We start from the raw sequence: 27,982 nt of genomic DNA on the forward strand, positions 1-27,982 counted from the left end.
AACATGCAGGAAACTGTGCTGGGGCTTCAGATACAGACCTGGGTCCTTGCTCTTAGGGACTTTATAGTCGAGTGAGGGAGGGGGAAAATATTAAATACATAAGTGGTAAACCCGGCTAACATGTATGAGCATCTGCTGGTGGCCGGGCGCTGTCCCAAGCTGCTTTTACAAGTGCAGACTCCCAATTCTTACCACAGCCCCCTGAGTCAGGTACCGCTATTACCATCTCACATTTACAGGTGTGGAAACAACAAGGGCAAGGAACATGCCCAAGGTCACACAGCTAGTAGGGATGGAGCTAGAATTTGAACCCAGGCAGTCTGACACCACAGCCTGTGCACATAACCACTTTTCTACCTGGCCTCCAAAGGAGTGTCAAGTGACACTGTCAAAAGAACTACCCACCCCCCCCCCACCAAAAAAAAGTGCTATGCAGGGGAGGTACAAGGGTTCAGACCCAAACGCCTCTCCTGCCCCTGAACCTTGGCATATGCTATTCCCTCGGCCTGAAACACCTTGCTCCACCCCTTTGCCCAGATCCTCTTCTGTTCACCCTTTGGACCTTAACATTCAGAAAGTGTCACTTCCTAAGGGACATTTTCTTTGCTCTCCCCAGACCATCCAGCTCCATTTACAAACTCTTGCTGCATGATGTACCTTTTGCCCAGGGCATTTAAATACCTGGAGAATTAATTAATTTGATGGAGTGATTGACTTACTCAAGGTCGCCCTGAGGTCTCCATGGCTGTGAGGTTTTCCTCTTCTCTCCTGGTGGTCTCCTGCCCTCCTCAAGGACCCCTGCCCCACTCCTGATATCCCCAACCAGTCCGAGTACCCTGAGGGAGGGCCGTGGTGCTGTCAGGTCAGATTCTGCTCAGGCAGGATATGGTGCTGGAGGGGGGCAGGGGGCTGGTGACCTTACGGGCACCCCCTACTTTCCCAGGACCTCACCCTGGAATGTGAGGTTTCCCAGGACCAGTCAGGGAATGGAGCAGAGGCTGAGAGGAGGGGCCCAGAACCTGGACATCCTGTCTCGATGACCAGAGATGATCTTTAAACCCCATAAAAGCTGGAGCCATGGAGGCGGCTGTACCACCATCCCCAAGCACTGTGGTTTGGAGTCAGGAGCCAGCGAGATCAATATCGTTCGGGAGGCTTTCAGCTACAAGTCCTCTCTGCTGCCAAGTCTCCCCAGAGGCCTGAGAAAATGCAGTGGAGGAGGCAGGAGGCACAAGAAAAGGGGGAAATACATATTCCTTAAGGGCTGACAGCCCAGTAGTAGACTAAGGGCCATGCTCCATGCCATGTGGTCTCAATCCTCACACCAGCCCTCCAGGGTAGGTGTTAGCCCATTTTACAGATGCGAAAACTCGGCCCAGAGAGGGAAAAAACTTTCCTGAGATCCCAGCAAAGCCAGAACCACACCCAGCCAAGCCTGCCTCTGAGGCCAGCAGGCTCCGAGGGAGGGCACCCTGAGGAGGCTCGTCTGCCGGCGGCAGGGCCCAGCCATGTCTGCACTCCCGGCTCTGGCCGGAAGAGGGGGCTCTCCTAGGCCGAGCACGCAGCCGCGCCCAGGATGGAGGCTGGGAGGGGCCTTCTACGGTCCTCGCTCCAACACCCGCAGGGACGGGGAACTCACCCCTCCCAAAGCATCCCTTTCATTACCAGCAGCCCTCTGTCCTCTGACTTCCCTGTGGCCCTCACCTATGACAGTGTGACACCCAGAGAAGGCTGACTCTCTCGTCCAAGAGAGGCCATCGCGCACTGGACAGCCAGCATCCCATCCTCCCCGCGCCATCTCTTCTCCAAGCCGAGCTCTCCCGGGCCCTTCTCCACCGACCGCAGCTTGCTCATGTGCCACGTGCCGTGTGCACCGGGCCTCCCAGTGGGTCCGACCCGCAGAACTCACGGGAGTGCACTCTCTCCCACCTCTGATCATGCCGCTCTGCTAATTAGCTCAGTCAGGGGTCGGCTTCCTGTGGGGCAGCCCCGTCCCCCTGCTGGCCCGGCAGCCCTGGGCCTGAACAGAATGTCGGCAGGAAGGAGGAAGGGATGGAGACTCAGCACAGCCCAAGGGGCCAGCTCTCCTGCGTGTGTGTGTGTGTGTGTGTGTGTGTGTGTGTGTGTTCCTACACTTAACTGTCAGTGTTTTCATAAGCAGCCGTATCCTTTCCCTGTTTTGAACTGCTTGGAAACTGCTAAGACTAATAGCATTTTCACCAACTAATGAGGAAAATCCAGTTCTTTAACAGAAGAAGGCAGACTTTGATCTAACACCGATGAGGAGGCATTCCAGAGCCCCTGGAGTTAGATTCTCCAGGCCCTTCCCTTCGCACCATTGTCTGTCTATAGGCCCTAGAGGGCATGCCCCCTAGAAACACTGGCCCTTAGGGTGGTTGGGTAGAGCCCGGGCTGGGTGCAGGGGAGGGACATTTGGACAGCATTCTCCCGCCCCCGAGAAGGAGGGACGTGGGGAAGGGCTGGCCGTGGGGAAGCCCAAGCCAATCCGGGGGGACTTCTCCCCACTCTGCTCTCCTCCTTGTCTCTGGTACACACACACCTGCCATGGAAGAGTCCATTTAAAGAGTGCTTCTGTGCCCTGGCTGCCTGTAAAATCCCTGGGGAGAGACGAAAAACCCCAGCGCCCCCGCTGGTCCTCAGACCAATCCATTCGGAACCTCTGGGTGGGATCCAGGCTTCGGGTACTTCTCAGCCAAGTCTGAGACCCAGTGTGAGGTTCCTCACCTCTGGCCCCCAACCCCACCCCTACGCCCCTCCTGCCCTCACCTCAGCTGACGTTCCTGCCTCTCCCCAGGCGGGACTCTGCTTACACCCTGCATGTCCATCTGCTGCAACAGGAGTTCCTGCTCGCCAGGGCCAGGCCTCACCCCTACCCGGCCCCGGTCTCTGCAGAGACTCCAGAACCCCATCAGCAGGGCGGGCCCCAAGGTGAGGCCTAGGAGCGCTCACCCCCAGTGTAGACCCAGACAAGAGCACTGCAGTCCTGACCTTTCAGGAGGTGCTGAGGCAAGGTCTGGGCTCAGCATCTCGAGCCCTGGGGTCAAGTCCCAGTTGTGTGAGACCCGCCCAGGCTGCTCGGACTTCAGTGCCTGCGCAGGCTTCCTGGGGGTCCTGTTAACATGCAGATTCTGATCCGCAGGTCTGAGGTGGGACCAGAGATTCCGCCTTTCTAATAAGCTCCCCACCAATGCGGACGCTGACAGCGCATGGACCACACTTTTTACAAGAAATGAAAAGGTCCTTTGGGTCTTCAGGGTACTGAGATGGGTCATGAGCGCTCACCTCCCTACCCCTCCCGCTGCAGCTCCAGCCCATTTCCTCTTCCTCCGGGCACTGGGAGCACAGCTGGCCCCCACCCTGCCTCACTGTTTAGTTCCCTCAAAGCCAGGCTAGATCAGCCCAGCGCACAGACCTAGCTCTCTCATCCCCTGCACCAGGCCCAGCCTCAGGTAGCCACATCACCCTACAGCTGGTTGTGCCCTCCCCCATCACACAGCAGGAGCCCTGGGCCACTCCCCGGGAAGCCAGCACCACTGCCCAGGCCTAGAATCCCTGTCTGACCAATGCCGTCAGTTTGCTCTCCTGCCTGCCCATCACTCATCAGTCTGTCTTTCCCTCCTGGTGCAAACCCTGAGAGCAGAGGAAGAGGCATGAGCTGGGAAGTCAGCTCGCCTGGGTTCATAGCCCGGCTCTGCCCCTTGGCAACTTTGTGATTTCGGGCATTCTCTGAACCCCTTTGAATCTCAGTTTCTTTCTCCATAAAATGAAGACAGGAACACAGCCCTGATCTCACTGGGTGTGTGCGCATGAGAAAATACACACACGTGCTCAGTGCCGTCCCTGGCGCTTAGCAGGTGAGCTAAATGCCAGCTGTCACTAGTAGTGAGAAGCATCATCTCTGCCAATTAGAAGCTATGTGACCTCTCACAGCCTCAGTTTCCTTGTCTGTCACTTGGGTGTAACAACACCTGCCTCAGGGGTTCATTGGGAAGATTAGGTAGGACGAAGCCTAGCACACGGTAGAGGTGCAGTGCATGTTAATCCACCATCACAGGCAGGGTGTCTGTGCTTCGCGTGTCTTTGTCCCTCAGAGCAGCAGTTCCCAAAGTATAGTCTGGGACCTCAGAGATCCCTGAGACCCTTTCAGAGGTTGTGTAAAGTAACAACTATCGAAACTAATTTCTTAATAATACTAAGCTGTTATTTGTCTTTTTCACTCTCATTTTCCCACGAGTGTATGGTGGAGTTTTCCACAGGTACATATGTGTGATATCACAACAAAGGGAATGCAGGAGCAGATAGGAGAATCCAGCTGGCTTCTGTTAAGCCAGGCATGAAAGAGGCTTTTCAAAAATGCAAAACAGTGTTACCCCAGAAGGACTGCCTCTGGAGCATTTGTCCCAGGTTTTCGTTGAAAGCACTGGGAGAAAAGAGCTCTCTTTTTACTGGTAGGATGAAAGCCTGGAGCCTCGAGTGGCCATATTCTGGAGCATCCGGTGCTACCACCACTGGGATAGAGCTTGCCTGAGAATTAAGCCAACTCAGAAGCAAGTAATGGAGACAAATTCCTGATTCTGCCATTTGAGCCCCTGGAACCAGCTGTGCTTGGACTTCTTGGTTATGTGTGCCACTAAATTCCTTTTTTTTTTTCCTTAAACCATTTTGATTTGAGTTTGTTTTCTAGCTAAAACAGTCCAGATGAAAAACTCATTGTAATCAGACCCAAGACCTGGATGGTAGGGAAGCCCTGGGAGGATTTGGGGTGAGTTGTCCCCCACCGGCATTCCTGAAGCCCACCACATATCCGGAGCCTGGGTGAGGCCCCTTTTTACCCACTGGAGACCTGACAGATCCCCTTTCCAAACAACACAGCTAGTTAACAGCACAGATTTTTCTTTCACTTTATCATTTATAAAGCCATACAATGGATTGCAAAGAAACAAAGCAGCTGTACAGGAGTGGGACAGCATCAGTGTACAATACATTCATATCCAGGGTAAGTAGCATACATCAGGGTTTATACAAGGTGACAGAGATTATAGGCACGATGATACAAAATAGAAAGTATATTTCCATCTATATAAATACACAGCCAGGGGATCAGGAGATGCTGGGTTATTCGGTTTTTCCTGCAGAGGGTCTGGGAGGCAGGAGGGGATGGAGGTGAGGAATTTCTTACATTTGTTTTGAATGACATGTCAGAGAGGGGAGAGGTGGGGAAACACAGCATGCATGCACAGATGTGCTCACACACATGAGCCACACGTGGACATGCAGGAGAGTCTCAAGCTGTTGAACACTGATTAGAAACAAAAGTGGGCTATCCCTTTACAATTACCTCACAGCTGGGAAAAGTTCAGGTGTGGGAAATAAACAGAGGTCCTCCAACACTTCAACATCTGAGGACAGAGGAGCGCCACCCCGTGTGGTTGATCCCCACCATCACCGACACTGAGATTCCCCCAATCAGGAGCCCTACAAGCCTTGCCTCCTGATTCCTTTCGCCGCTGGGTGATAGTGAACTTGACATCCCATTGCCAACCACCTCCAACCCAACTCCTAAGTTCCCTAAAGAGACAAGCAAAAAACGCACACACATACACCCACACTTGCACACGCACGCGCACACGTTCTGTGTTACCACTAGCCAGGGCACTCCAGTCTAAGGATTCCGGGGCCTCGACCTGGGTGAAAAGTAGACCCGGGACTCCGCCCCCAGCCTCTCCAAGGATCCCAAGGGTGGGGAGATGTAGGGGCAGGAGGCAGCCCTTGGAAAGGGCATTGGCCTCCTGGATCCCCCCAGATCCAGATCCTGAAGCTGGAAAAGACCAAAGCAGGGGAGAAGACCCAGGAGGCAGGGGTGATGAATGAACATCCCGGGGAAGGGGGCCATAGACACTGTTCCACGTACAGACTCGTCCACAGACCCCTGGGCGGCACCAGGGGCCTGCCCAACCTCTGCTCGGCCCATCCGAGTGGGCAGAAGGATGTTCGACCCATCTCCCTCCGGGAGCCCCTTTACAATCACACGTGTCCCTTGGACTCATCTCCCTCCGGGAGCCCCTTTACAGAGAATCACACGTGTCCCTCGGGCTCCCTCTTATGGTCACACAGCCACCAGGTCCCCCCACCCCTATCCTACCTGTCTCTGACGCACCCAGGGATCCCTCAAAACCCTGCCAGGGAAGAAGGAATCCTGGCAGTCCGCAAGCATTTGCAGCTGCTGCGGGAGAGGCTCCAATGAGGACCTGGGTCAAAGGGCCTTTCCCAAACCTAGGACACAATGTCTCTGTCCCTGGAACACCTGGCTGGAGGAGGGAGCCAGAACACCACGATCGCAGGGCAGGGGCATCTGCTCAGCCCTGGAGCTCCATCAAACTGTTCCCTTCCTCCCCATTTCCCCTCTGGGGTCACCTCTCCACTATTCCCAGGCCCAGTCCTCCCCTCTCGCTCCATCTGGGAAGGGCCACGGGGACCTTGCTGGGCCTCTCTCCCTGCTGAATTGGAGGGCTGTCACTTCCCTGCCCCCTGTTCCCTCCAGACACCGTACGGGGCAGCTACGGCGAGGCCTCAGCTGCCTCAGAGGCCTAGATGCACAGCAAGACACAGCCTGGGCCTGGGGCTGGGGCCTGAGCTTGCCTGGGGTCTGCATCCCTGCATCACAAGCTGACCAGGCCTCACCGGCCTCCGGCTCTTTCTTGCCAACTCCTCCCAGACCCTTTCCCATCCCCAACTCCCCAGCCCACTTTCAAGACCAGACGGCACTCTCCTGGCTGACAAACAGATTCAACAATAAACAACAGCAAAAAAGGTTGGGGAGAGGGATGGGGAGAAAAAAGGATAAACATTTACACAATAATAACAATAATTATTAAAAGTGCTTTCTTTTAAAGGAAATCTTTGGCAAGAACATACTGCAGTGCTGTGGTTGTGTGTGTGTATGTGCGCACGTGTGCAAGGTGCACGGGCCTAACCTGTGAGACACGGGAGGGTTATCCCAAGCAGTGTCTGACCCAAAGGTGAGACCACGGTGGAGACCAGGGTACCCTTCCCCATCGTTCTTCTGGACAGGCCCCACTCTCGGAAACGGACTCTTTCCAGAAGGATGTTGGGTCGGGGGAGCTGATCAGCTCCCCAGCATCTCCTGAGTCCTTCCCAGAGTCACACATGGCTCAGGCCTGAGTGGGGTGGGCTGGCCATGCCTGGGAGGTGGGCTGCTGGTGGGCGGTGGGAAAGCACGTGTGAAGGCTGACCCCAGACTCACATGAAGGGTCTGAGGCTCTGCCCGGCCATCCAGACCAGGAGGAGAGAGTTCCCGGGATGTCCAGTGGGAGATTAAGATATTTACAAAGGAAGCGGGTGGGAATATCCTCTTCTGTCTGGGAAGGGAGTTGGGGTTAGGTAGGGAATGAAAGAGGGGAGATCGCGGTGTCTGGCTTGAAAGCCTCAGAAGGAAGAGCCCTTTGGGGGAGTCTTGGTCACCAAGAACAAGGTTTCAATCTTTGGGAAGCAGGGGGCTACTCCCCACCATCTTCAGACGCTCTCCTTTCCAACTCCCTGAAACAGAACATCCACACAGATACAGCTTCTTGGAAGAGAAAAAAAATACAAGACGCACACATCACCCACGCCCACCACACACACCCGTGTCCCCTGAAGGCTCACACACCCGCTCGGGCCTGCAGGGAGGCAGGCTGCTAAGCCCTCATCTCTGGGAGCTGACAGCCGGGCCCAGCTTGCCAAAAATAAGGGGGGGTGAAGGGGATGGAACACGTGTACCCCCTCCCCGCTGAGCCCTAGTCAGAGTCTAGGGGAGGCCAAGGCCAGGGCAAGGAGACCCCTGACTGCTCCAAGGATAAAGGCCCCTACCTTTCAGGCTTCACTTATAGGTACAGAGAGGGGTGGGGACTGGATTATGCCAGGGAGGCAATAAAGCTATATGGGGAAATAATAAATACTTCTTGTCAATTTACCTATTCTTTTTTTTTTAACCTTTTCTTATATTTTATTAGCTTACAGAATCTGTCAGTATGTCTCACATATATATTATATATATTTATATATCAGTACAATGCCTCTCTCTAGGGAACCCAGAGGCTTAAGAAGCTACTCAAGGATGGAGTCCTGGTGGATTTTCCATCTGGCTTAGAGCACTTGGGTGGCGGTCAGGGAGTGCCCAATCGCCCAGTTGGACTCTCAGCCCTTTGGCCTAAATGTATGCCTTCTGCCCTCTGCTCCACGGGGGCTGAGCTCTGGGGAGAAACCAAGGCAGAAGGGGGAAGAGCAAGGCTTTGGTATCGTAGGCAGGCCATGTGGTGTGCAGGCAGCATCCCCCAGAACTCTGACCAGCTCCCCTGGGCAGTCCAGCAAAAGCCAGACCCCCGATCCCTTGCAGAGAGAGCACAGGAACTGCAGGGGTCTCTCCTGGGCCTCACCGAGCAGGGCCTGTAGAAGCAGGTTCCCAGGATGAGCCCCAACATGGGGACACTGCAGGACAGAACAGGGCAGGGCAGAGCAGGAAGGCTCAATCGCCAGCACCCAAAAAGGCAACATGCACATAAGCAAGTCTGAGAAAGGCTGGTCTGGGGCACGAAACCCAAGAAGGGGCCGGGGGCTGGGAGCTGGCAGGAGCCACCTGCCCACCCCGAGGCTGGGCCACACGCCTCGGGGGAAGGTGCCTACAGCTCAACAGCCTCCCTTCCTGAGGGATCTCTTCCCCAGAGCTACAGACACACAAGTCCCCATCTCCTCAAACCAATGCTCCAGCTTCCTGGTGGAGGCAGATCAGGGGTAACGTTGCAGCGTGGCCAGACCCACTCCGTGGGGGTCTCTGTTGAGGAAAAGGGGTTGACGGCACCCAAGGCTGTTAGAGCAGGTGCAGGGACCAAGAGAGCGTCCATTACCCACAATCCTGGGTGTTCCTGGGGAAGAGGGCTTATGCCCCCTCCCTGCTGTCCTGTCACCCCCAACTCTAACTTTCTTTGGACAGTATGCACTTGTGTGTGCAAACACAGGAGACACGGACAAGTATACCTGTTTATAGTTCAAGCTGAGAGGCAAACAGAAATCAGTGTGTGAGGATGTGGGTGTGGCCATATATACACCCCCTAAAGACACCCACAAACTGTACATCAGAGGCAGAGCAAAGAGACCTAGGGGCCTCAGGTCTGAGATACTTTCAAAAGCAAAAGTTCCGCCACTGGATGTCCCATGGTGGCTCTTTTTGGTTTGGTGATCTACCCTAGAGGTGGACAGAAAAAGATTCTCTTGACAGGATTTCTCCTTGCAAAGCAGTTGGGTTAGGAAGAAAGAGCTTTTCCATTTCCCCCCAAAATGTGGATCTCCAGAGAGGTTCATTCTGCCTCTCTTGAGGAGTTCCATCCTCTCGGAGGGTGGAGGGGGAGTTAGGTGGACCTGGTTAGTTTTGGAGGCTCTGGGGGTTTTGCAGTATCCATCTCCCTGAGGGAATCTGAGTTATTCTCCTCCATCTTTTTCCTTCTTTCTCCCTCTCTTCCCCCTCCCCGCTCAATTCACTTCCCTCTCCCCACATTACACTTTCTTCTCTCCTTCTCCAAAATTGGCCCAAAGTCCTCCTTCTGGATTCAAGGATGGTCAGGATGCACAGGTCCCTTCCCCACATACCCATCCCCACTGCCCTGGCCCCGGGCAAGGGGAGGGGGGAGTTCATCTCTTCTGGCCCGCACTCAGCATGACCTTGGAGACAAAGTTGACGATGGCGGAGGCCGGCTGGTTGGGGTCAAGCTCAGCAAAGAGGTGGCAGGCGTTGTCCGTGGTGCTGCCCTGTTTCCGGGCCACAAAGCCGAAGAGCCTGCAGAGGCGGGAGATGGGTGACAGGTGTGAGGAGGGAGCAGGAGGAACCCCAGGCCTGGGAGAGGCGCCCAGCAAAGCCAGCTCATCTTTGCTCCCTTCCCCATCTTTCCCTACCTCCCTGAGCACGGGGCATTGAGGGTGGAGCATGTGAGAGAATCCTTTCTCTCCTTCACCAACAAGAAAACCAACGCCTGGAGATAGCATGTCACTTGTTCAGGGTCAGCAGAAATTCCCCTCTGTGGGTGGGGAGCAGGGGGAGGAGGTGCTGGAGGTGAGTGACAAGACCGGACAGTAAGAGGTGGGGATGAGACCAAAAATAAAATGGGACATGCCTAGACCAGCTTCTCTCAGCCCATCCCTGCCACACCCCTAGCCGAATGTTCTTACACACAACACATAAACAAAGTGCCGGCTGCCTGTCAAAGGGCCCAACTGCCTCAGACACCACAGAGGGTCAGAGACCAAAGGACGAGGGGCCACCGTCCCCCACCACACACACACACACACACACACACACACACACACACACACTTCTCCAGAGAATGGGAGGGGGAGGGGGAGCACACACCTGTTCCCCCCCCCAAACCCCCCTCCCCACACCAGGACTGGAGTGACTGAGAGTTCTCTCTGTGCAAAACAGAGTTAAAAATACGAGCGCGGAAGAACAGAATGTGAGCTCAGGTCCCCTCCCAGCCAGCACGTTGCTAATTAGAGCTGGATGGGGAAATCAGGACAGCTGGAGATTCCGATGGAAACCCCTCTCCCAGGACTGGACAGACCACAGCAGCTAAAATTAGCAAAGTTGGGACTGGTTTATCACATACACACACACACACACACACACACAAACAGGTCTCCCCACAGGTTTGCTCTACCCAAATGTGTTTCAGGGGCTGGGGACAATCAGGCCAGAGGCCTGGGGTAACAGTCTACCCAAGTGGTGGGGAAGCCTGGGCCCGTGGATCACCCCCCCGGAGCCCCCTCTCCAGGCCAGGGGGAGCTCCTTGGGGCAGTGGAGGGAGACAAGGGCCGAGTGGGGGAGTGGCTCTGAGCCGCCCACGCAACAGCGAGCCAACCCCAGCCGCCTGGTTCTGCCAGGATGGAGAACCGGCCCACCTCTCAGGCCTGAACACTGCCCACCTGCCCTCCCTTCCTGTTTATTTCAGCTCTGTGGGCCTCAGGGCCAACTCAACAGTAGCCCAAGTCCTTCCTCTGCTTGGAGGAATGGATGCGGCAAGAAACCTCAGCCCCCAAGGGCAGAGAGGAGCGCTTACAAGCACCCAAGAGCGAGCACCTCCTTAAATTGGGGGCCTGAGGCATCTCGCTTGCCTCACCCTCGTCCAGCCCTGAGCTCTCCTGGGCCTCCACAAGGGCGAGTCAGAAGGAAGCTCGGCACAAAAGCTGCTCCTCAATGAGGAATTTCCAGGCCTGGGACCAGCCTGCTTCTGTCCCGGATCCATCTCCCCTTCGCAGGGCCAGGTGGTGAGTAAGACAAGACCCTTCAAACACAGAGCTCTGGCCTCCTGGCTGGCGGCAGGAACTTGGAGACCCCAATGACCCCATGAGCCCCAGGGGAGGTTGAGATAAGCTTTGAGAGGACTGCACACGGGGGCCTCTTTTCAGCTGGGCTGCTAACTCTTTATGTGACCTTGGGCCAGGAGAGGTCTCCTCCATCCCACACGGCCCCTCTGGATGAAACAGAGCAGGACCCTATGGTCCTTGCCCCCCATGTCCTCTGCTTGCCTTTTGTCTGTGGAAAAACTTCAGCCAGAGAATAAGTTTAATCAGAGAAAATGCAGAAACGAAGGAAAACAGTCCGACAGGACTAAATAATAGTAGTTTAGTCACTAAGCATAGTTAAGGACCTTTAGTTCCTTCTCAAGGCCTATAGATAATATTCTGAGACATATCCTGTGAGCTGTCTTCTAGATACTGAAACTCCCACCAGGTGGAAGAAGGTAACTACATGATGACCAGACTGTAACTATGACATAAGCTGCCACAATTCCAAGAACTGGCCTCAAGGAAATGCGAACAAACCAACCCCGGAACTAAAGATGAATTGTACTTAAAACGATCAAGATGACGCTGGTCAGACCCCCGATGACCAATTTCAAGATGATGGTCAGAGCTGACCGTGCTGTTTCTGCATGTAGCCCCCTCCCTCCGTCTATAAAAGCTCTTGCGCCCTGGTTGTCAGTGGGGGTGCGGTGGGGGCCGGCCTTTGGACAGGCATCCACCCTCCCCCGTGGTTGCCGGCATCCAAAATAAAGCAAACTTTCCTTTCCACCAACCTGGCCTCTTTATTGGCTTTTGAACGGGGAGCAGCCGGACCCCGCTTTCGGTTACATGGACACCCCCAGAAGGAGCTTTCATCGTGCTGACCCTGGTCAGTTCCACTCGTCTGGACCACAGTGGCCCCACTGGGCCTCCTCCTCGCTCTCCACCTCCCTGCCTCCATCCTTTCCTTTCCTCACTAAATATCTAGCAGCCCCTCCCACACGGCAGATACAGTCGTGCCCTCGGGGAGCTTGCAATCTGGTGGCTTCCCCAGCCCCACCCCCATGAAATCAGCTCTCTCCTGCTCCCACACCCATTTCTACCTGTCGCATAAGACCTATTTTTATTTATTTATTTATTTTTTTAAATATAAATTTATTTATTTATTTTCGGCTGCATTGGGTCTTCGTTGCTGCGCGTGGGCTTTCTCTAGTTGCGGTGAGCGGGGGCTACTCTTCGTTGCAGTGTGCAGGCTTCTCATTGTGGTGGCTTCTCGTTGTGGAGCACGGGCTCTAGGCGCGCGGGCTTCACTAGTTGTGGCACGTGGGCTCACTAGTTGTTGTGGCTCATGGGCTCTAGAGCGCAGGCTCAGTAGTTGTGGCGCACGGGCTTAGTTGCTCCGCGGCATGTGGGATCTTCCCGGACCAGGGCGCGAACCCGTGTCCCCTGCATTGGCAGGCGGATTCTTAACCATTGCGCCACCAGGGAAGCCCAAGACCTATTTTTAAATATAGGTTCTTTCCCCAAACCTGCCCAAATCAGCAGTGGTTTTAATTTTCTTTTTAACGGTTTTCTTTTTCTAAAGCCAATCTTATATGAAGTCTGGATATGTAAAGGTGACAGCAGTACTTATGGCGATAAATGGATCAGTTCAACAGCGTAACATTTACCTATGATAAAGTCAATCAGTGAGAAAAAAATGGGGCTGTTTGGGTGAGCACGACAAAGTAAAAGGTGGAATTATAGACCATAGTGACAGTCTTATGTCAGCTTCAGCACCCAGGTTATTCCTATACTTTGTTTTGGTTTTACTGAGAAAACTCTGATTCATCCTGATAAATAACTGCAAATCGTACCTCCCCTCATAGCGGCTCAGTTACAACCTGAGGAACCTAGCGTTCCTTGGAACACAGTGTGAAAACCACTGCAGCACCTTAGCCTGCTTATACACTTCTCTTATCTACTGTGCTAACATCAGGCACCCGAGGGCAGAATCAGCCTCCTGGTTGGTCTGAATTTTCCCAGGGCTGCGTTAGTTCCCTGGAAGCACTTACGAAATGCCAAATAGATGGAAAATTGACCAAAGGACCCCAGGGCCATCAGTGGAATTTCGGAAGGAACTCAGACCTACCGGACTCCCGCGGTCTGACGTGGAGGTCTAGCCCAGCCACGTCATGCACGGAAGTCCGCCAAGAGAGCAGGAATGGCAATCAAGGATGCCAGGATTGCGGCAGAAAAGATCATTTAAACAACCCCTGCCCCACTGCCATCACCTCCAATAAAACTCTCAGCTTTCAGATCCTTTCCTCAGACCCCTGCTGGTGTGGTCCTGAGAGAGGGAAGGGGACAAGACTGGAGGCTGGGCCTTTGGCCTCGAGGCAGGAGAAGGCCAAAGATCTGGCTGCCTGGGCAAGCTTTTCTCCAGAGCTGCCCTTTGCCTACCCCCTGTTCCTGGATTCTAAACCCACTCCCGCACGCCCCTCTCCCCCAGCCAAGGAGCACAAAGACCAGCCAGCCGGGTAGGGGGGAAGCACACTTACTTAGCAGGGGAACCTCCCTCCGTCTTCATCCACCTGTGGAGAGAATGACGGCACAGCGTAAACCACCACTTCTCCCTCAGAGCCCAGCCCCGGGTGTGCCTGGACCCCTGGGGGAAGGCAGAGCCCCTGTGCCAGGGGGGTGGGAGCCTCCAAAGATCATGCAGCAGGGCATTCACAGTGGAGAGAGCACTGCGGCCTGCCTCCCAAGGAGCTTTCCCCAACGTGGAGAGGAGAAGCAGCTTCAGGGTCAGAGGGGTAGAAGCAGGCGTTTGGGTCCCTGGGAGGGGCTTCAAATTGGTGGCGGGAAAAACTCAAAAAGATGCCAACACAGCTACTCACGGTCCCACAGGCATGGGCAGATCTTCAAATTGAGCCAAGAATGCACACACACACACACACACACACACACACACACACGTACATGCATACACACAGACTTCAGTGTTCGAAAGATGTCTGGGAAGGCAAGTGTCTACAAGAGACTTACTTCCTCTCCTGTGGATCCAGGTCACAGAAGGTGATGGTGTTGAGGGGGTAGTGTCGTCTGAAGAAGAGCCTGTGGCACACACATCAGATAAACAGAGAATGAGTGCTGAAGTGACTGCTCTTCCCCACCCTCCTCCTTCAGGTCAGGCCACCACCTGTGGCTGTCACAGGTCGACACAGCCTTTCCCTTCTGAGCATGATGGCCTGGGCTGCTCCCTTTGGGGACATAAAGCCATGCATAGGGACAGAGAGATGTCTCATAGAAACATGTCCCAAATGCTAGAGGCTAGGAAAAGAAGGAAGAAACTGGCATTGAGGAATGAGAAACGGGGGAACTCTGGAGGAGGAAGAAAAGGGGCTGGGGAGAGAGCACGAGAGGAAGGGCCTCTGCTCTAGAAAGCAGGGACTTTTATCAGTTGCATTTACAGCTGTATAACAAATGCAGGCATATTTGTGGAAGGAAGGAAGGATGGATGGATAGAGGGAGACAAATTAGTGAAGGGATAAATGGGTGGGCGAAGATAAATGGGGGATGAATGGATGCAGGAATGGATGGATCAATTGGTGAGGGGGTGAGAAAGTGGATGGACGGATGGGTAACAGGGCTGGGGGGAGCCCAACACAGAAGCAATTAGAAGAATCTTACTGGGCTTCCCTGGTGGTGCAGTGGTTAAGAATCCGCCTGCCAATGCAGGGGAAACGAGTTCAATCCCTGGTCCGGGAAGATCCCACATGCCGTGGAGCAACTAAGCCCGTGCACCACAACTACTGAGCCTGCAATCTAGAGCCCGCGAGCCACAACTACGGAGCCCACGAGCCACAACTACTGAGCCTGCGTGCCACAACTACTGAAGCCCGTGCGCCTAGAGCCCGTGCTCTGCAACAAGAGAAGCCACCACAATGAGAAGCCCGCGCACCCCAACGAAGAGTAGCCCCCGCTCGCCGCAACTAAAAAGAAAAGCCCGCGCTCAGCAACGAAGATCCAAAGCAGCCAAAAATAAATTAATTAATTAACTAATAAAAAACAAAAACAAACAAAAAACCGCCATCTTTAAAAAAAAAAAAGAAAGAATCTTACTTTCTCTGGTTGTCAGTCAGTGTAATTCCCTGGGCAGAAACTTTGAAGTGGACGATGGTGGCAGCCGGCGTGGGGTCAGTAGCCAGTGTCTCAGAAGTGGCTTTGGAGATGGCCTGTGGCCCAGTGAGTGACTCCATGTCCACAGAGTTGATGAAGAGCACGTTGCAGGCTGGAAGAAACCCACCCAAGGAGGTGTCATGGGGGCCGAAGTGGGTAGGAACCATCCCCAGGTCCTCTCTTCAGGGAGAAGATAGCAGATAAATTTAAGGCCAGCCTTGGGCCAAGGCATCTGCACACACAAATGTGGTCAGCCCAGAGACATCTGGGTCTGGGAGAGATATCCAGCCTGCACCTGCCGGAGGGTACAGGGCCAGGGGGGAGGAAAGGCCTGGGCAGGGATCCCGTCTGGGGTGGCCACTCACCTGCCCCTTGCTTCAGCAGGTCACTGGTTGAGTTGGCAGGGCCCGAGCTGTCTTTTGATTCATCTGTGGGGTCTGAGACAAAAATTTAATTCAGCTGGTAATTAAAACTCCAGAGCTGGAAAGAAGCACAAGGTTGGCTGGGCCTCAGGCTAGCTCTGCAAATACTTTGTGCAACAGATACCGCTTCTCATAACAAGCCCTGGCAGTCAGCACGTGTGTCCAGTTTGAATGTCCAGGGATTGCTCTAAGTATTCAGCACATGGTTGGGAGCTGTGGAGTCCAACAGGGCAGGGGTCAGATGCTCATCCAGTCACTTGCCAAGTATCTATAAAGCGGAGGTGATGATGAGAGTCCCCACTGCCCTGGGTTCTTGAGGTGTTCCGTGTACAGTGTTAGTTCAGCGGCTGACATAAAGCAAGCCTTCAAGAGGCAACTGATACGGTTGTTTTGCATTGACGGGTCTTATGTGTAGATCAGTAAATGCCCTAATTCATCAAACCACAATGCAGCACAACTACAATTTCAATATTAATAAGAACTGAGTACTGTTTATACCAGCATTTCTCAGACTTTGGTGTGCAGGCTTGTTAAAACACAGATTTCTGGGCACCACCCTAAAGCTTCTGATTAGGTGGGGCTTGAGAATATCTACATTTTTAACAAGTTCCCAGGGGTGCTGATGCTGCTGGTCTGGGGCCCATACTGTGAGAACCGCTGGTTTATACAATGTAAATAAAGAGCAGTTTTATAATTATTAAATTACTTTGCTAAATTCCTTAGAAATATAATTTAATTCGTGTCTAAATCATGTGGTTAATAGGGCTATTTAAATAGTATTTGAACTTTTAAGTTGATAATAGTGGTCAATTATCATTAATAATTCAATGAATCGAATTGGATACATAGATATTGCCAAATAATATTGGAGGTTTTAAGTATGGACATAACCCCAGGACCTCCAAGAGAGACTGAAAGCAAGTCCCGGACACAATTTCGAATATCCTATTATTGGGCAGAGAGCATGGGGAGAAGGCACCCCAGTTACCGGTTCCTAGACCTCAAGTTCAGGGCCAGGCATATTCCCCTCCCCTCGCGGGAGCCCCGTGTATCTGGGGCTGCATAACGGAAGCCTGTGCTGTTGAAAGGTTTGGGGTGTCCATCCGCCTTCCTCCGAGGCTGGGACACCTCTCTAAGAGAAACTAAAATCTCTTTTGCCAGCCCCAGTGTCTCACTCAAATTCTCGCCCTATACGTCCCAAAGCTCTTGAGTTCCATTTGTACTTCCCACAATCAAAAGAGGGCTTGCTCCTCCCATTAGCTCGATGTCCCCTCGGCGAGGGAACACCCTCTCAGCCATACAGACTAGAAACTCCAGGGACATCTTGGGCTTCCTGTCTCCTTCCCACGCCATGTGGATCCCTAAGAGGTCCCTCGAGTGTGCTCTCTCCTCTCCATTCAGACCAGCCTCCCACACCTGGATGCCCCATGACCTACCTCTGCCTTCCCCTCCCTGCTCCCTTGGCCCTGCCCACTGATGCCCATCTCACCCTCCGGACACGGTCCTCCCCATGGCTGTCTCCTGCTTCTATTTCCTCCCCTGGGATGAGTCGTAATTCTGAGGATTCAAGTATGAATTCTTAAAGCCTCCAGAGAATTTTCTCTGGAACAATCTGGCAAGTCAATTATGTATGTTTCTGGAATTAAGATTTTTAATGAACTTTCCCTTCTTTCTTATTAGAAAAAATAAAGAGGAGAGTGGTTTTGAGTTTCCCGAGATTGGCAACACGACCCGTTTCCTCCAAGCCTGGCGCATGTTCTGGAGCAGCTGGCTGGGCAGAGACGTGAAGGAGGCCAGCAAAAGGGTGCGCTTGGAGGGCGAGGAGTCTCAGGTTCCTACCTCGGTTTGGAATGACCAGCTTACAGGGCAGAGCCAGTGGGATGATGGAGTGCTGGTAGACCAGGGCAGACAGAGATCCTGCAGGGAGGGAGACAGCCGGCAGAGGCAGCGTTACTGGGAGCACGTCAGGGGCACTGAGGAAGCATACCCACCCCACCCCACTGTCCATAATCTTTAGCTTCTTTATTACCTCTCTCTCATCCCACCCACAAGCTGAAAATTCACTCCCTCTTTGACAGCCAAGGGAGAAGACTCTAAAGGCTCACTCTAGCCGTCAGACGGTTACCCCACAACTTTTCTTTATCGAAAGTTACTCTCAGCATCTCTCCTAAATCCCTCCAGCTGCCAGGGCTCCACTCAGGAGAGTGCAGCAGAAGTGTCAGAGGATGATGGGATCAAATCCCCACTCAGTAACTTATTAGCTGTGTGTCCCTGGATAAGTCTCAGTTCCCTCGTGTGTAAAATGGGACGATGACACCTACCACGCAGGATGGTCGGGAGACCAGAAGTGATATAAGGTACCTAAGGTGGCTTTCACATAGTAGGTAGTGGATAAAGGCAGCTGTTGCTATAGTTGTTATTCCAGGGATAATGATAACAAGTCTCCGCGGGGTAGGACAAATACAGAAAGAAATCTGGCAGAGTGAAGGCGCCACAGCACAGAGGAAGGGAGTCGCCGTGCATTTCTCCGCTGCGTCTATGACAAGGGTGACGGGCAGAAGCTGCAGCGGGGAACCTGGGACAGGCCTGAGACCATGGGGACGGAGGCGGGGACAGCTCACCGAAGTTTGGCTCGTTGGGGCAGCCCTTGAGCTTGACTCCTCTGGGGCTCGTCTCTATCAGGAAATGCCTCACGAGCTCATGAGTCATGTCCCCTGGGATGAAGAGAAAGAAACGTGGATGGGTCACTGCCCACGGTGTCCTTCTGCCACCTCCCAGCACTACTTCCAACTTCTCCAGTGTGCTGGGCTGTGATGGAGAAAGGGTCATAGCGATAACACGGCCAGAGCCCTGGGATGGAGAGACCACCACTGCTAGCCCACCCCTCAAGGAAACTCAATCACAGGGTCCCAGTCATCTTGCTTCCCTGTTCTCTGACCTCAATCATCACCAAGCCCAAGACCTGCTCTTCTGAAGAGTCTGATTAGAAGGGACCAGCTCCCATGAGAATTAAGAGACCTGCCCACCCCACATACCCACCCCTCGTCTTCTGGCAGCTCAGGACCTAAAGAGACTGTAGGGACCACCTAGTCCTGAGGCCCCAGTGGACAAGCTAGTGTTACCTTTTTTATTCTGCTGCATGATGGTCGGAGGGGGCGAAGACACCTTCATGGCCAGCCCATAGGCTCCTCGGAAGGAGTGGCTGTCTCGGATGATGAAAGCCCCTGGCTCCTGGTCCTTAAGGAGGGCGATGGCTGAATCGGGAGGAGACAAGAGGAAATGAGAAATTGATGCACTGGCTTAAGTCTCATCAGGTCTCGAACCTCATTCTTTCTCAGGTGAGATGAGAGTCCTTAAAGTTAAAATGTAAACCCTCCTAAGGGTCCTCCTACACTAGAGTCAGCAAAGTTTTTCCATAAATAGCCAGACAGTAAATAGTTCAGGCTTTGCAGGCCATGCAGTGTCGGCTACAACTACTCATCGCTGCCATCACAGCACAAAAGCATCCCATACAGTGAGTAAACAAATAGATGGGGTTGTTCCAAGAAAACTGTCCGGATCTGACCCCTGGCTGGAAGTCACCCTGCCCTGCATCCACACAGACTTCCCTTAGGGGCTGAGGTCTCTCATTTCCATCCCCACAATCCCAACTACGTTTTTTTCTGTAACATGGGCAAAAATCTCCCACATCATGCAGATGGAGAGCTAAGGTTTCATATTATCTGGGCCAGACTTTTCTTCTGCCCTGGAAAACCAAGACTTTGCTGCTTTTAAAGAAACAGCTACAACCACTGCTCCTGCTCCCCAATGCTTCACTGTGGGGAGGTGCCTCTTACTGTCCAACCTTGGTCCCAGCTCCTCTCTGTGACCACCACCTACTGCAAAGAGGAATGAGTCTGCTTATGTCCCTTGCCCAGGGAAGACAAGGTGGGCAGCAGCTAGCTGTGACCTCGGATGGAGCCCAGGACCTTCGGCGCCACCCAGCACTTACCCTGCTCTCTGGAGATCTCGGGCTTGTACCAATACTTGGAAGTGTCCTGGACAAACTTCACTTTAGCCCGCGTCTCAGGGCTGTTGTCTAAAGGAGAAGGAGAGGGAAAGAAGGTGTTATGAGTCTCCATCTCTGTCCCCCAAAAAGGTATGTTGGAATAACTCCCAGTACCTGTGAATGGGACCTTATTTGGAAATAGGGTCTTTGCAGATGTAAACAAGTTAAGATGCAGTCGTGCTGGATTAGGGTGGACCCCAATCCAATATGACTGGTGTCCATATAAAAAGAAGGAAAGGGACAGGGAGACACAAGGGGAGAGTGTCATGTGAAGATGGAGGCAGAGATTGGGGAGATGCATCTACAAGCCAAGGGACCCCAAGACTGCCAGCCACCATGAGAAGCTAAGACAAAAGCCTAGAACACAGTCTCCCTCAGAGTCTCCAGAAGGAACCAATCCTGCCAATACCTTGATTTTGGATTTCCAGCCTCAGCTACTGTGACAGAATAAATTTCTGTTGTCTTAAGCCACCAAGTGTGTGGTCCTTTGTTATGGTTGACCTAGGAAACTAACACAGAAAGCTAGTCTGCTCAAACATCATCAGAGCATTGCTGGAAGGGGCCTTGAGCTGCTTTCGCATCCTCTCCCTGTCTTCCAACAACCACTGTGGCTCATGGAGCTGCCCTCCTGTTGAAGAGCCTGAACAGCATTCTCACCAAGCCAGCAAGAGCCCTACTCCATCCCATCTCCCCCTTTCTCTAGAAGATTCAGACTAAACCCTTCCCGAAGTTTCTCTCCCTCCTTCTAGGCCCTTTCTCCGTGGGCTCAATTTCCCAATTCTATCATAATAACCTTGAGGATGAGAGCAGAAAAACACATTTCTGCCCACTTTCCCCAAGCTCCGCCTCACTTCCCATATGGAAAGCCCGGATTCTGCCTCAGGTAGAGCAAAAAGATTGCTCCTGCCCTGCCTGGGACAAATAGGAGAAGGGTTGGCCTAGAATTAAGAGGACATCTACTGAGTGTCACAGACCCCACTTCCCTGGCAGACATCCCCACCCCAGACCCTTTGCAGACTAGGAATGCTTTCATAGAATGTTAGGTTCTGGAGGAGCTCAGAGAGCACCTTATCCAACCTATTACTTTACAAGCGAGGAATGTGAGGTTCAGAGAGGGAGAGCAACTTGCCCAAGTCACACAGATGGTCCACAGTAAGGCTTCTGTAAGACCTTCCCAGGTAAGAAGATGCAGCAGCCAGTTTGGTGTGAGCTTTACCATATCTTCCTGGCTGGGTATTAGGACATGTGGGTCTCACTCTCCAACCTCTTCCTTCATCTTTTGGCACCAAAGAAAACAAAGGGAGGATGGGGGAGAAGGGTAAAAAAGAATATTCCAAATCTGCACGTTTCCTCTCCTTTCGTCAGTGAGAGGCTGGAACAGAGGAGCCTGTGCTCACGGTGCTGTAAAGTTCAGGGCACAGACCAGAGATGCGGGTTGGGCTGTGTGTCTGGTGCTTAGTCAATTTCAACTTGTCATTTACACTCTGCTAGGCTTCTGGGATCTGTTTCTGGAGGACAGAGATGGGGTAGGTCAGCTCCTTTTCCTGGCAGCTGTGCACTTAGCAGGACCACTGGGCTAGGCAGCTGGGCTGTACAACTGTGCAAGCTGCCTCTCTCTGCTCCAAAGCCCCAGGCCCTGGGGCTACTGGGGCCTGTCTAATGAGCTGTCAGAGGTGGCTGCAGCCCCATGTGCCTTCCTGTGTTGACTCCCATGGCTATTTTAAGCAAGGAAGATGGTGGGAAACAGGAAATGTCCCAACTACTAGAAGTTCTGCATCCTCCAAGAACTGGGGCTGGGAACCAGATGTCTCTGGCGGGCAGCAGGAAGCAGGGGTGTGCAGTGTCGTTTAGCAGGCTCAGGGCAGGACCTGGGAGTGATACTGAGAATCTGGGCAGCTGGGACCCATCCCAGGCTGCCTGCAGCATTCTAAATCTTCCTCAAATGCCCCAGGGCTCCAGGGCTGCTCTGCACATAGTCAGGTTCGAGATCTGGCTGAGAAGCTGCAGATCAGCTGACACCCTGACCTTTTTGTTTAGAAAATGAGCCCTCTACGTGGAGGCAAAAGATGCCCAGTTCTGACGATGAGAGAAGAATTCAGTGTGCAAAACTGCGTGGGCTTCAGTGAAGCCGGGTTGGTAGAAACTAGACTCCAGTAAAAATGCTTAACCCTCGGCTTTGTGCCATATCGCTCCGGCTGCCAGATCTATTATTAGTGATGTGCGCAAAGTGGGGATCAAAAGGTGGGAACCGTGCTGTGGGCTGGCAAAATAATGTGCAAAATGGGCAAAACAATACCCACTTTGCCAGGTGGCCATGTGTGAAATGTGCAAAATGGGCAACATCATACCCACTTTGCCAGGTGGCCATGAGGACTGATGAGATAGTCCTTGGCTCAGAGCCTGGCACAGAGCATGTGCTCAACAAGTGGTGGGGGCCATGACGATGGTGAAGAGCATCATAACAGCAGTGCCATCATCGCCTCCACCTCCCCATCCCTGCCCCCACTGCTGCCATGACCACAGCTCCCACTCCCATTACACAGGTAAGGAATCTGAGGCCCAGAAGTCAGTGATCCACCCAAGGTTGTCTGCCAAGGAGATGTCAGAACAGAGACTAGCACAGATATCCTAACCGGTGGGCTTCATCTGTCAGCCGGAGAGATGACATGGAAGGAGGGCGCACCTGGCATGGAGTACTTGGAGAAGTCGGGCAGAGTGTGGGAGAAGGAGACGGCGCTGCCCCCGCTGGGACTGGACATGCCGCTGGCGACAGGCGAGGAGGACACCTTCCCGTTGACGGTGGCGTAGTTGGGGAGGCTGCCCGCTCGGTCTCCCATGGACATCCTCCGCTTCTCTGGCAAGGCCGGTGTCGGGCTCCCTTGTCGGAAGGCTGCTGAATCTGGCGAGGGGGAGGTGGCGGGGTTGCTCAGGCCGGGGTAGTAGGCAGGGGACACAGGAAAGGAGGGCGTGGAAGGGGCCTGGTAGCCCGAGGCGCTGCTCTGTCGGGACAGCGTGGGTCTCCGGTCCTCAGGGGTGGAGTAGCCACCATAGGCCACCTGCCGGTCCAAGCTGGGGCTGCCGGGAACCACAGATCCAGACCCTCCCAAGTGACGGCCCAGGCTGGGGCTTCCGGGGCTGGCTACTGCGTTGCCATGGAGACTGGAGGCCAGGTTGCCTTGGTGGGCCCCAGGGTGCCGGCCCAGGCTGGGGCTCCCTGGAGTGGTGGCCACATTGCCATGGAGGCTTGAAACCTGGTGGGCCCCAGGGTGCCGACCCAGGCTGGGGCTTCCCGGAGTGGTTGCTGCACTGCTCTGGGGGCTGGAGACAGTGTTACCATGGAAACCAGTTCCGGGTGGACCCATCACCTGGCGGTGGCTCAAACTGGGGCTGCTGGGGGCAGCCATGCTGGGATTCACGGCCCGGCGGACAAAGCCAGGACTAGAGGGAGTGTTGGTGCCCACTGTCCTGTGCCGTGCCTGAGGGCTCCCAGGCACCGTGTGGACGCCCGCCACACTGAACTGAGACCGGGTCTGGCTTTCCGGGGAGCTGAACTGCTGAAGTGAGTAGTCGGGGCTGCTGTAGATGTTGCCCGCAGTCGGGAGAGGAGAAGAGCTCTGGTAGCTTCTCTGAGCCGAAGGGCTGGGCTGGCCCAGGCTGCCGGAGCGGAAGCCAGAATCCAGCAGAGGCTGGGTGGGTGTCCGCGGGCCCTGGTCGCTGCTCTCCCCTGATGGGAAACTCCCCACTGAAGTGCTAGAGAGAGACGGGGCAGGTCAAGATGTCACCAAACGGCATTTAGTGAAGGACAGGCTTTCAGTGAACCCTCAGCCCTCCCTCCAACCACTAATGATAACAATAAAAGCTCCCCTCACATGCACAGGAAAGTTAGGGCTTTTATACGTCACCCTATGAACATCAGAAGACAAAACTGAGGCTCAGAGAGGTTAAGCAATAGGCTCACACCCACACAGCTCATAAAAGACCAGGATTTCAACTCAGCTGTGTCTGATTCCAAAGCCCATATATCCTCAAGCACCACCCTGACTGCTCAACCACAAGTCAGAGCGAGATCTCTCCTATCGAAACTGAAGGTGGCTGTCCTGTTGCTCCCTCCAGCATCACAGCAACTGAACACTGGAGAGGGGGTTAACCACTTGGATCCTGTTCCTACTGGAAGTATCCTCACCTTGACTCAGTTTCCCCAGGTGTGCTATCAGCATCTTTAAACACTGAGAGTGTAACTGGTCATCCATTCCTGGGTAGCTCCAAAACAGCAAAGATGAAGAAATCTCACAGGACATTTCAGCTCTTTATAAGATCTGCATTCTAGCCATTGGATCTGGCCACTAATGGAGCAGGTTGCTTTACACAGTAATGAGACTCCCATCATTAGGAGCACTTAAGCAGAGACTGACCAACCTCTAGACCCGAATGCTGTGGAGGAAATTTCCTCCATTGAGAGGTTAGATGAGATGAGCTCAGAGGTCGCTCTCAATTCTAAGACTGATAAAATTCAGCTCAGAGGGCACTGTACCTGGGGGAATGGCCACAGTCAAAGGTTCTCCTCTGAAGTTAAGTACTGATACAAGTCCATGGCTTGTGAGTTGGGAAACCTGGATTCTGCTTGTTAAAAGTTTTCCCACGTGTAAAATGAGGGAAATAGGTTAGCTGACTCTGAGTCCTTCCAGACCCAAACTTCTATTCCTCGATGATACGGCAGGAGAAACAAAGGTTGACAGGGGCCACGCATAAGCAGCAGCTGCAGGGAGGTAGCAGGCAAGCTCTGCACCAGCAGCCCCTGGGGCAGGGGGGTGGGGAAGGTCCTTACATAAGACGATGCTCCAAAGCCTGGAGCCGCAGACTGGGAGGAGCCTGGAGGCTGGCCGGCCACACCCTGGGCCAGGTTGGATAAGCTCAGGTCCCCTGGGTGATGTGAGGTGGGAGGGCTAGGCAAGAGCCAAGGGCAGGGAGAAGGTCAGGGGCCAGGCCAGGACAAAGTCTACCTCGCATCCCAGAAGGGGCCAGAGTGGAACATCACTTCGGTACAAGAATAACCTGGATTCTGAGGAATGGGGGGATAGGTCAGGCTGCACAGCGGGGGCTGGGGACATGGAAATAGAGTTCTGGGTGATTAATCCCGGAGGAGAAGCTGGCTTCCTGAGGCCTACTGCAGGAGGAATTTGAGGAGTGAGAAACGGTGAAAACTTCCTAATGTCAGCACTCCCTGAATATCAGCAAGGGTGGCTGGAGAGATGAGGAAAATCTCCTTTCCTCTAAAAGAAGAATGCAGCTTCTGCCCAGAGGCAGACCTTTCCAAAAATGGAGCCATCAGGAGGCTGGGGAGGGGGTGAGGTGGACTGGGGGTGTGTGCTTGGCTTGAGGTTTCAAATTCTCAGACTCCAGAAGAAAACTGCCTCTGCTCACCCACGCCCCACGCCCCGACCCGGGAGGGGTGCATTACCCTGGACCAGTGCAGGTACACCGCAAGCCTGGCACACCCCTCCACCTGTAGAAGTGTGAAGAGGTGGCTGGACAGTTACCGGGCCCTGTGGGGTCCCGGGCTGGGAAGGGCAGTGGACATGGGAAGGGATGGTCGGGGTAGGCTCCCCTCCTGGAGGTGAGTTCTGGCCTCCAGGGCAGGCTCTCCGGGGCCCCCTCCCCACCTGGCACCCTTTGCCCTGCCTAGGCTTCTCTCAGGGTCCCTCTCCTATGTTGCCTTCCCCGTCTCCCCATCATAAAGCCTCGCCCCCACCCCCCAGTCAAGCAGCTTCTCACTGCACCCCAAACACAGGAGCCTCGCTCTCTGGGAAATTTCAGGCTACCCTTTCTGTCTGACACCCCTCAGAACGCCAGCCGGCCATCCTCCAAGACATCCCTCCTCTAACCCTACAGCAACCCCTCACCAGCAGCTGCGTGCCCGAGGCCCCCATGCCCAACACCTCCACACCCCCGTCTCTGTCCTTGCCGTGCTGTCCTTCTGCAAGGGCCTTTCCCTCCCGCTTCACCTTTCAACCCCTGCTCATCCTTCTGGCCTCAGCACAAATACTTCCAGCCCCCAGAGACCCTCTCTGCATCTCAAGCCAGAAACAGCGGCCTCTTGCTCGGAGATCTTGGCTTACACATCTGCTTTGGGCACATGTGACTCTCACCCCGTGACCGGCGGGCACCGTAACGCAGGTCTGTGGGGAAGGATAGAGATGTGGGTTCGGAGCCACACACCTTTGGTTTGAACCCTATTTCTGCTATTATTTAGCTGTAGGACCTTGAATAAGCTACTTTATGTCTCTCTGCCTCAGTTTCTTCTTCTGAGAAGTGTGAATAATAATAGTACCTACCTCATAGGATTGCTGCGAGGTTTAAACAGAAAGCACTTAGCAAAATGCCTGACACACAGGAAGCACTCACCACATAGTAATTACTCGTGTTCGATTTTAAACTTGGGGGAAGGGGACTTCCCTGGCAGTCCAGTGGTTAAGACTCCACACTTCCACTGCAGGGGGCACGGGGTCCATCCCTGGTTGGGAAATAAGATCCCTCATGCCGCGTGGTGTGGCCAAAAAATAAAAATAAAATTTTTTTTAAAATTAAAACATAGGGGTTTCCCTGGTGGCGCAGTGGTTAAGAATCCGCCTGCCAATGCAGGGGACATGGGTTCGAGCCCTGGTCCGGGAAGACCCCACATGTCGCGGAGCAACTAAGTCCTTGCGCCACAACTACTGAGCCTGCGCTCTAGAGCCCGTGAGCCACAACTAGCGAAGCCCGCGTGCCTAGGGCCCGTGCTCTGCAACAAGAGAAGCCACCAAAATGAGAAGCCCACGCACCGCAACGAAGAGTAGCCCCTGCTCACCACAACTAGAGAAAGCCTGCGTGCAGCAACGAAGACCCCAACACAGCCAAAAATATAAAATAAATAAATTTATTTTTTAAAAAATAAATAAATAAACCTGGGGTAAGGACTATGCCTGGTTCACCTTCGTACTCTCCCCGGGGAGTTGGCACTCAGGGGATGCTCTCACCATGCACCCCGATGAGCTAGTTTCCCAGGGGCAGCAACCTGGATGTGATTTCTGCCTGTCCACGCCCTAGACAGATCCAAGAGGCCTCATCTGTGCTGTCCCAGGCCTGGATCTTCCTCCCCACTTACCTGTCAGCGCTGAGGATGGGGCTGCTGGTGGAAAGGGGGCTGGGGGAGACAAAGGAGCCTCCCAGGGTCCCGTTCCTCAGGGGTGTCTCGCGGCCATAGGCCTGGGCAACCGGGGCGCTAAAGCTCTTGGGCTCAGGATCCTGAGTGCGGGGCCCAGCCACTGCCGTCCGCACCACCGACTCCACATAGCTCCGGGGCTCTGGAAGGGGCAAGGGGACAGGGACTGAGTCTGGATCCACAGGGGTGCAGTGTGGACCCCACCCAACCTCCAGGGAAACCCCTTCCCCAGGGCCTATGGGGACAGCCAAGCAGGCAAAGGGCAATTCTCCAGGGCTTCTGCCTTCCCAGGCCCACCCTCTTCCCAGCATCTTGGAGAAGCTGTGAGAGCCCCCAGGGAACCTTTAACCAGGGCCTCGTTCTGAGACTCTTCCCAGAAATGGACCCCAAAACACAGCCATCACAGAATCCTCCCTTCTAGAGCCAGGATGCGCATCCTTCACTGGTATCCCCTCTAGCTGCTTCTTTTCTACGACCCTGCTACCCAGGCCCTCAGGTCCTTCTAGGCTCCCCAGGCACCGCTGGAGTCTGAGCTCTTCGTGGACCCCAAGCTCCAGCCCAGCCGTGCATCTCGGGACAGCGCCAGGGTTCACGCTGGCTCCTCCCCACACCCAGCATCCAGAAACAGGCTTGCTGGCCTAGCAACAGGCCTGTGCGGGTGAGTTACGCCCAGCCCCTACATGCCAAGACACACCCACCCACCTTGCCTGACACACTTAGCATTCCTCCCGAGACTGACATCATTATCCCGCTTGGTGTTCAGAATGGCCTGAGAGGAAGGCTAGGCGGGGGAGGGGGGAG

At 54.1% G+C, this 27,982-nt stretch overlaps 1 protein-coding gene across 8 annotated transcripts in view; it reads right to left on the minus strand.

Moving 5' to 3' along the window:
• Positions 1 to 6,064: 6,064 nt before the first annotated feature.
• Positions 6,065 to 27,982, minus strand: part of TNS1 (tensin 1) — a 197,459-nt gene continuing 175,541 nt past the window's right edge. For 7 of the 8 annotated variants that reach the window (XM_036857373.1, XM_036857376.1, XM_036857375.1 and 4 more), the window contains 11 exons: positions 27,125 to 27,323; positions 22,667 to 23,733; positions 19,927 to 20,013; positions 19,058 to 19,189; positions 18,557 to 18,649; positions 17,775 to 17,852; positions 15,879 to 15,950; positions 15,457 to 15,625; positions 14,380 to 14,448; positions 13,893 to 13,925; positions 6,065 to 9,850 (listed from right to left, as the gene is read on the minus strand). In XM_036857373.1, the coding sequence (XP_036713268.1) occupies positions 9,706 to 9,850; positions 13,893 to 13,925; positions 14,380 to 14,448; positions 15,457 to 15,625; positions 15,879 to 15,950; positions 17,775 to 17,852; positions 18,557 to 18,649; positions 19,058 to 19,189; positions 19,927 to 20,013; positions 22,667 to 23,733; positions 27,125 to 27,323 (2,144 nt within the window). In that variant the 3' untranslated portion in view covers positions 6,065 to 9,705. Of the gene's footprint in view, positions 9,851 to 13,892; positions 13,926 to 14,379; positions 14,449 to 15,456; positions 15,626 to 15,878; positions 15,951 to 17,774; positions 17,853 to 18,556; positions 18,652 to 19,057; positions 19,190 to 19,926; positions 20,014 to 22,666; positions 23,734 to 27,124; positions 27,324 to 27,982 lie in introns of those variants that run through there. The other variant, XR_005020559.1, reaches the window with a different exon arrangement.

This window comes from Balaenoptera musculus, chromosome 7 (genome assembly GCF_009873245.2).
Source record: "Balaenoptera musculus isolate JJ_BM4_2016_0621 chromosome 7, mBalMus1.pri.v3, whole genome shotgun sequence".
In the NCBI taxonomy this organism is placed as follows: domain Eukaryota; kingdom Metazoa; phylum Chordata; class Mammalia; order Artiodactyla; family Balaenopteridae; genus Balaenoptera; species Balaenoptera musculus.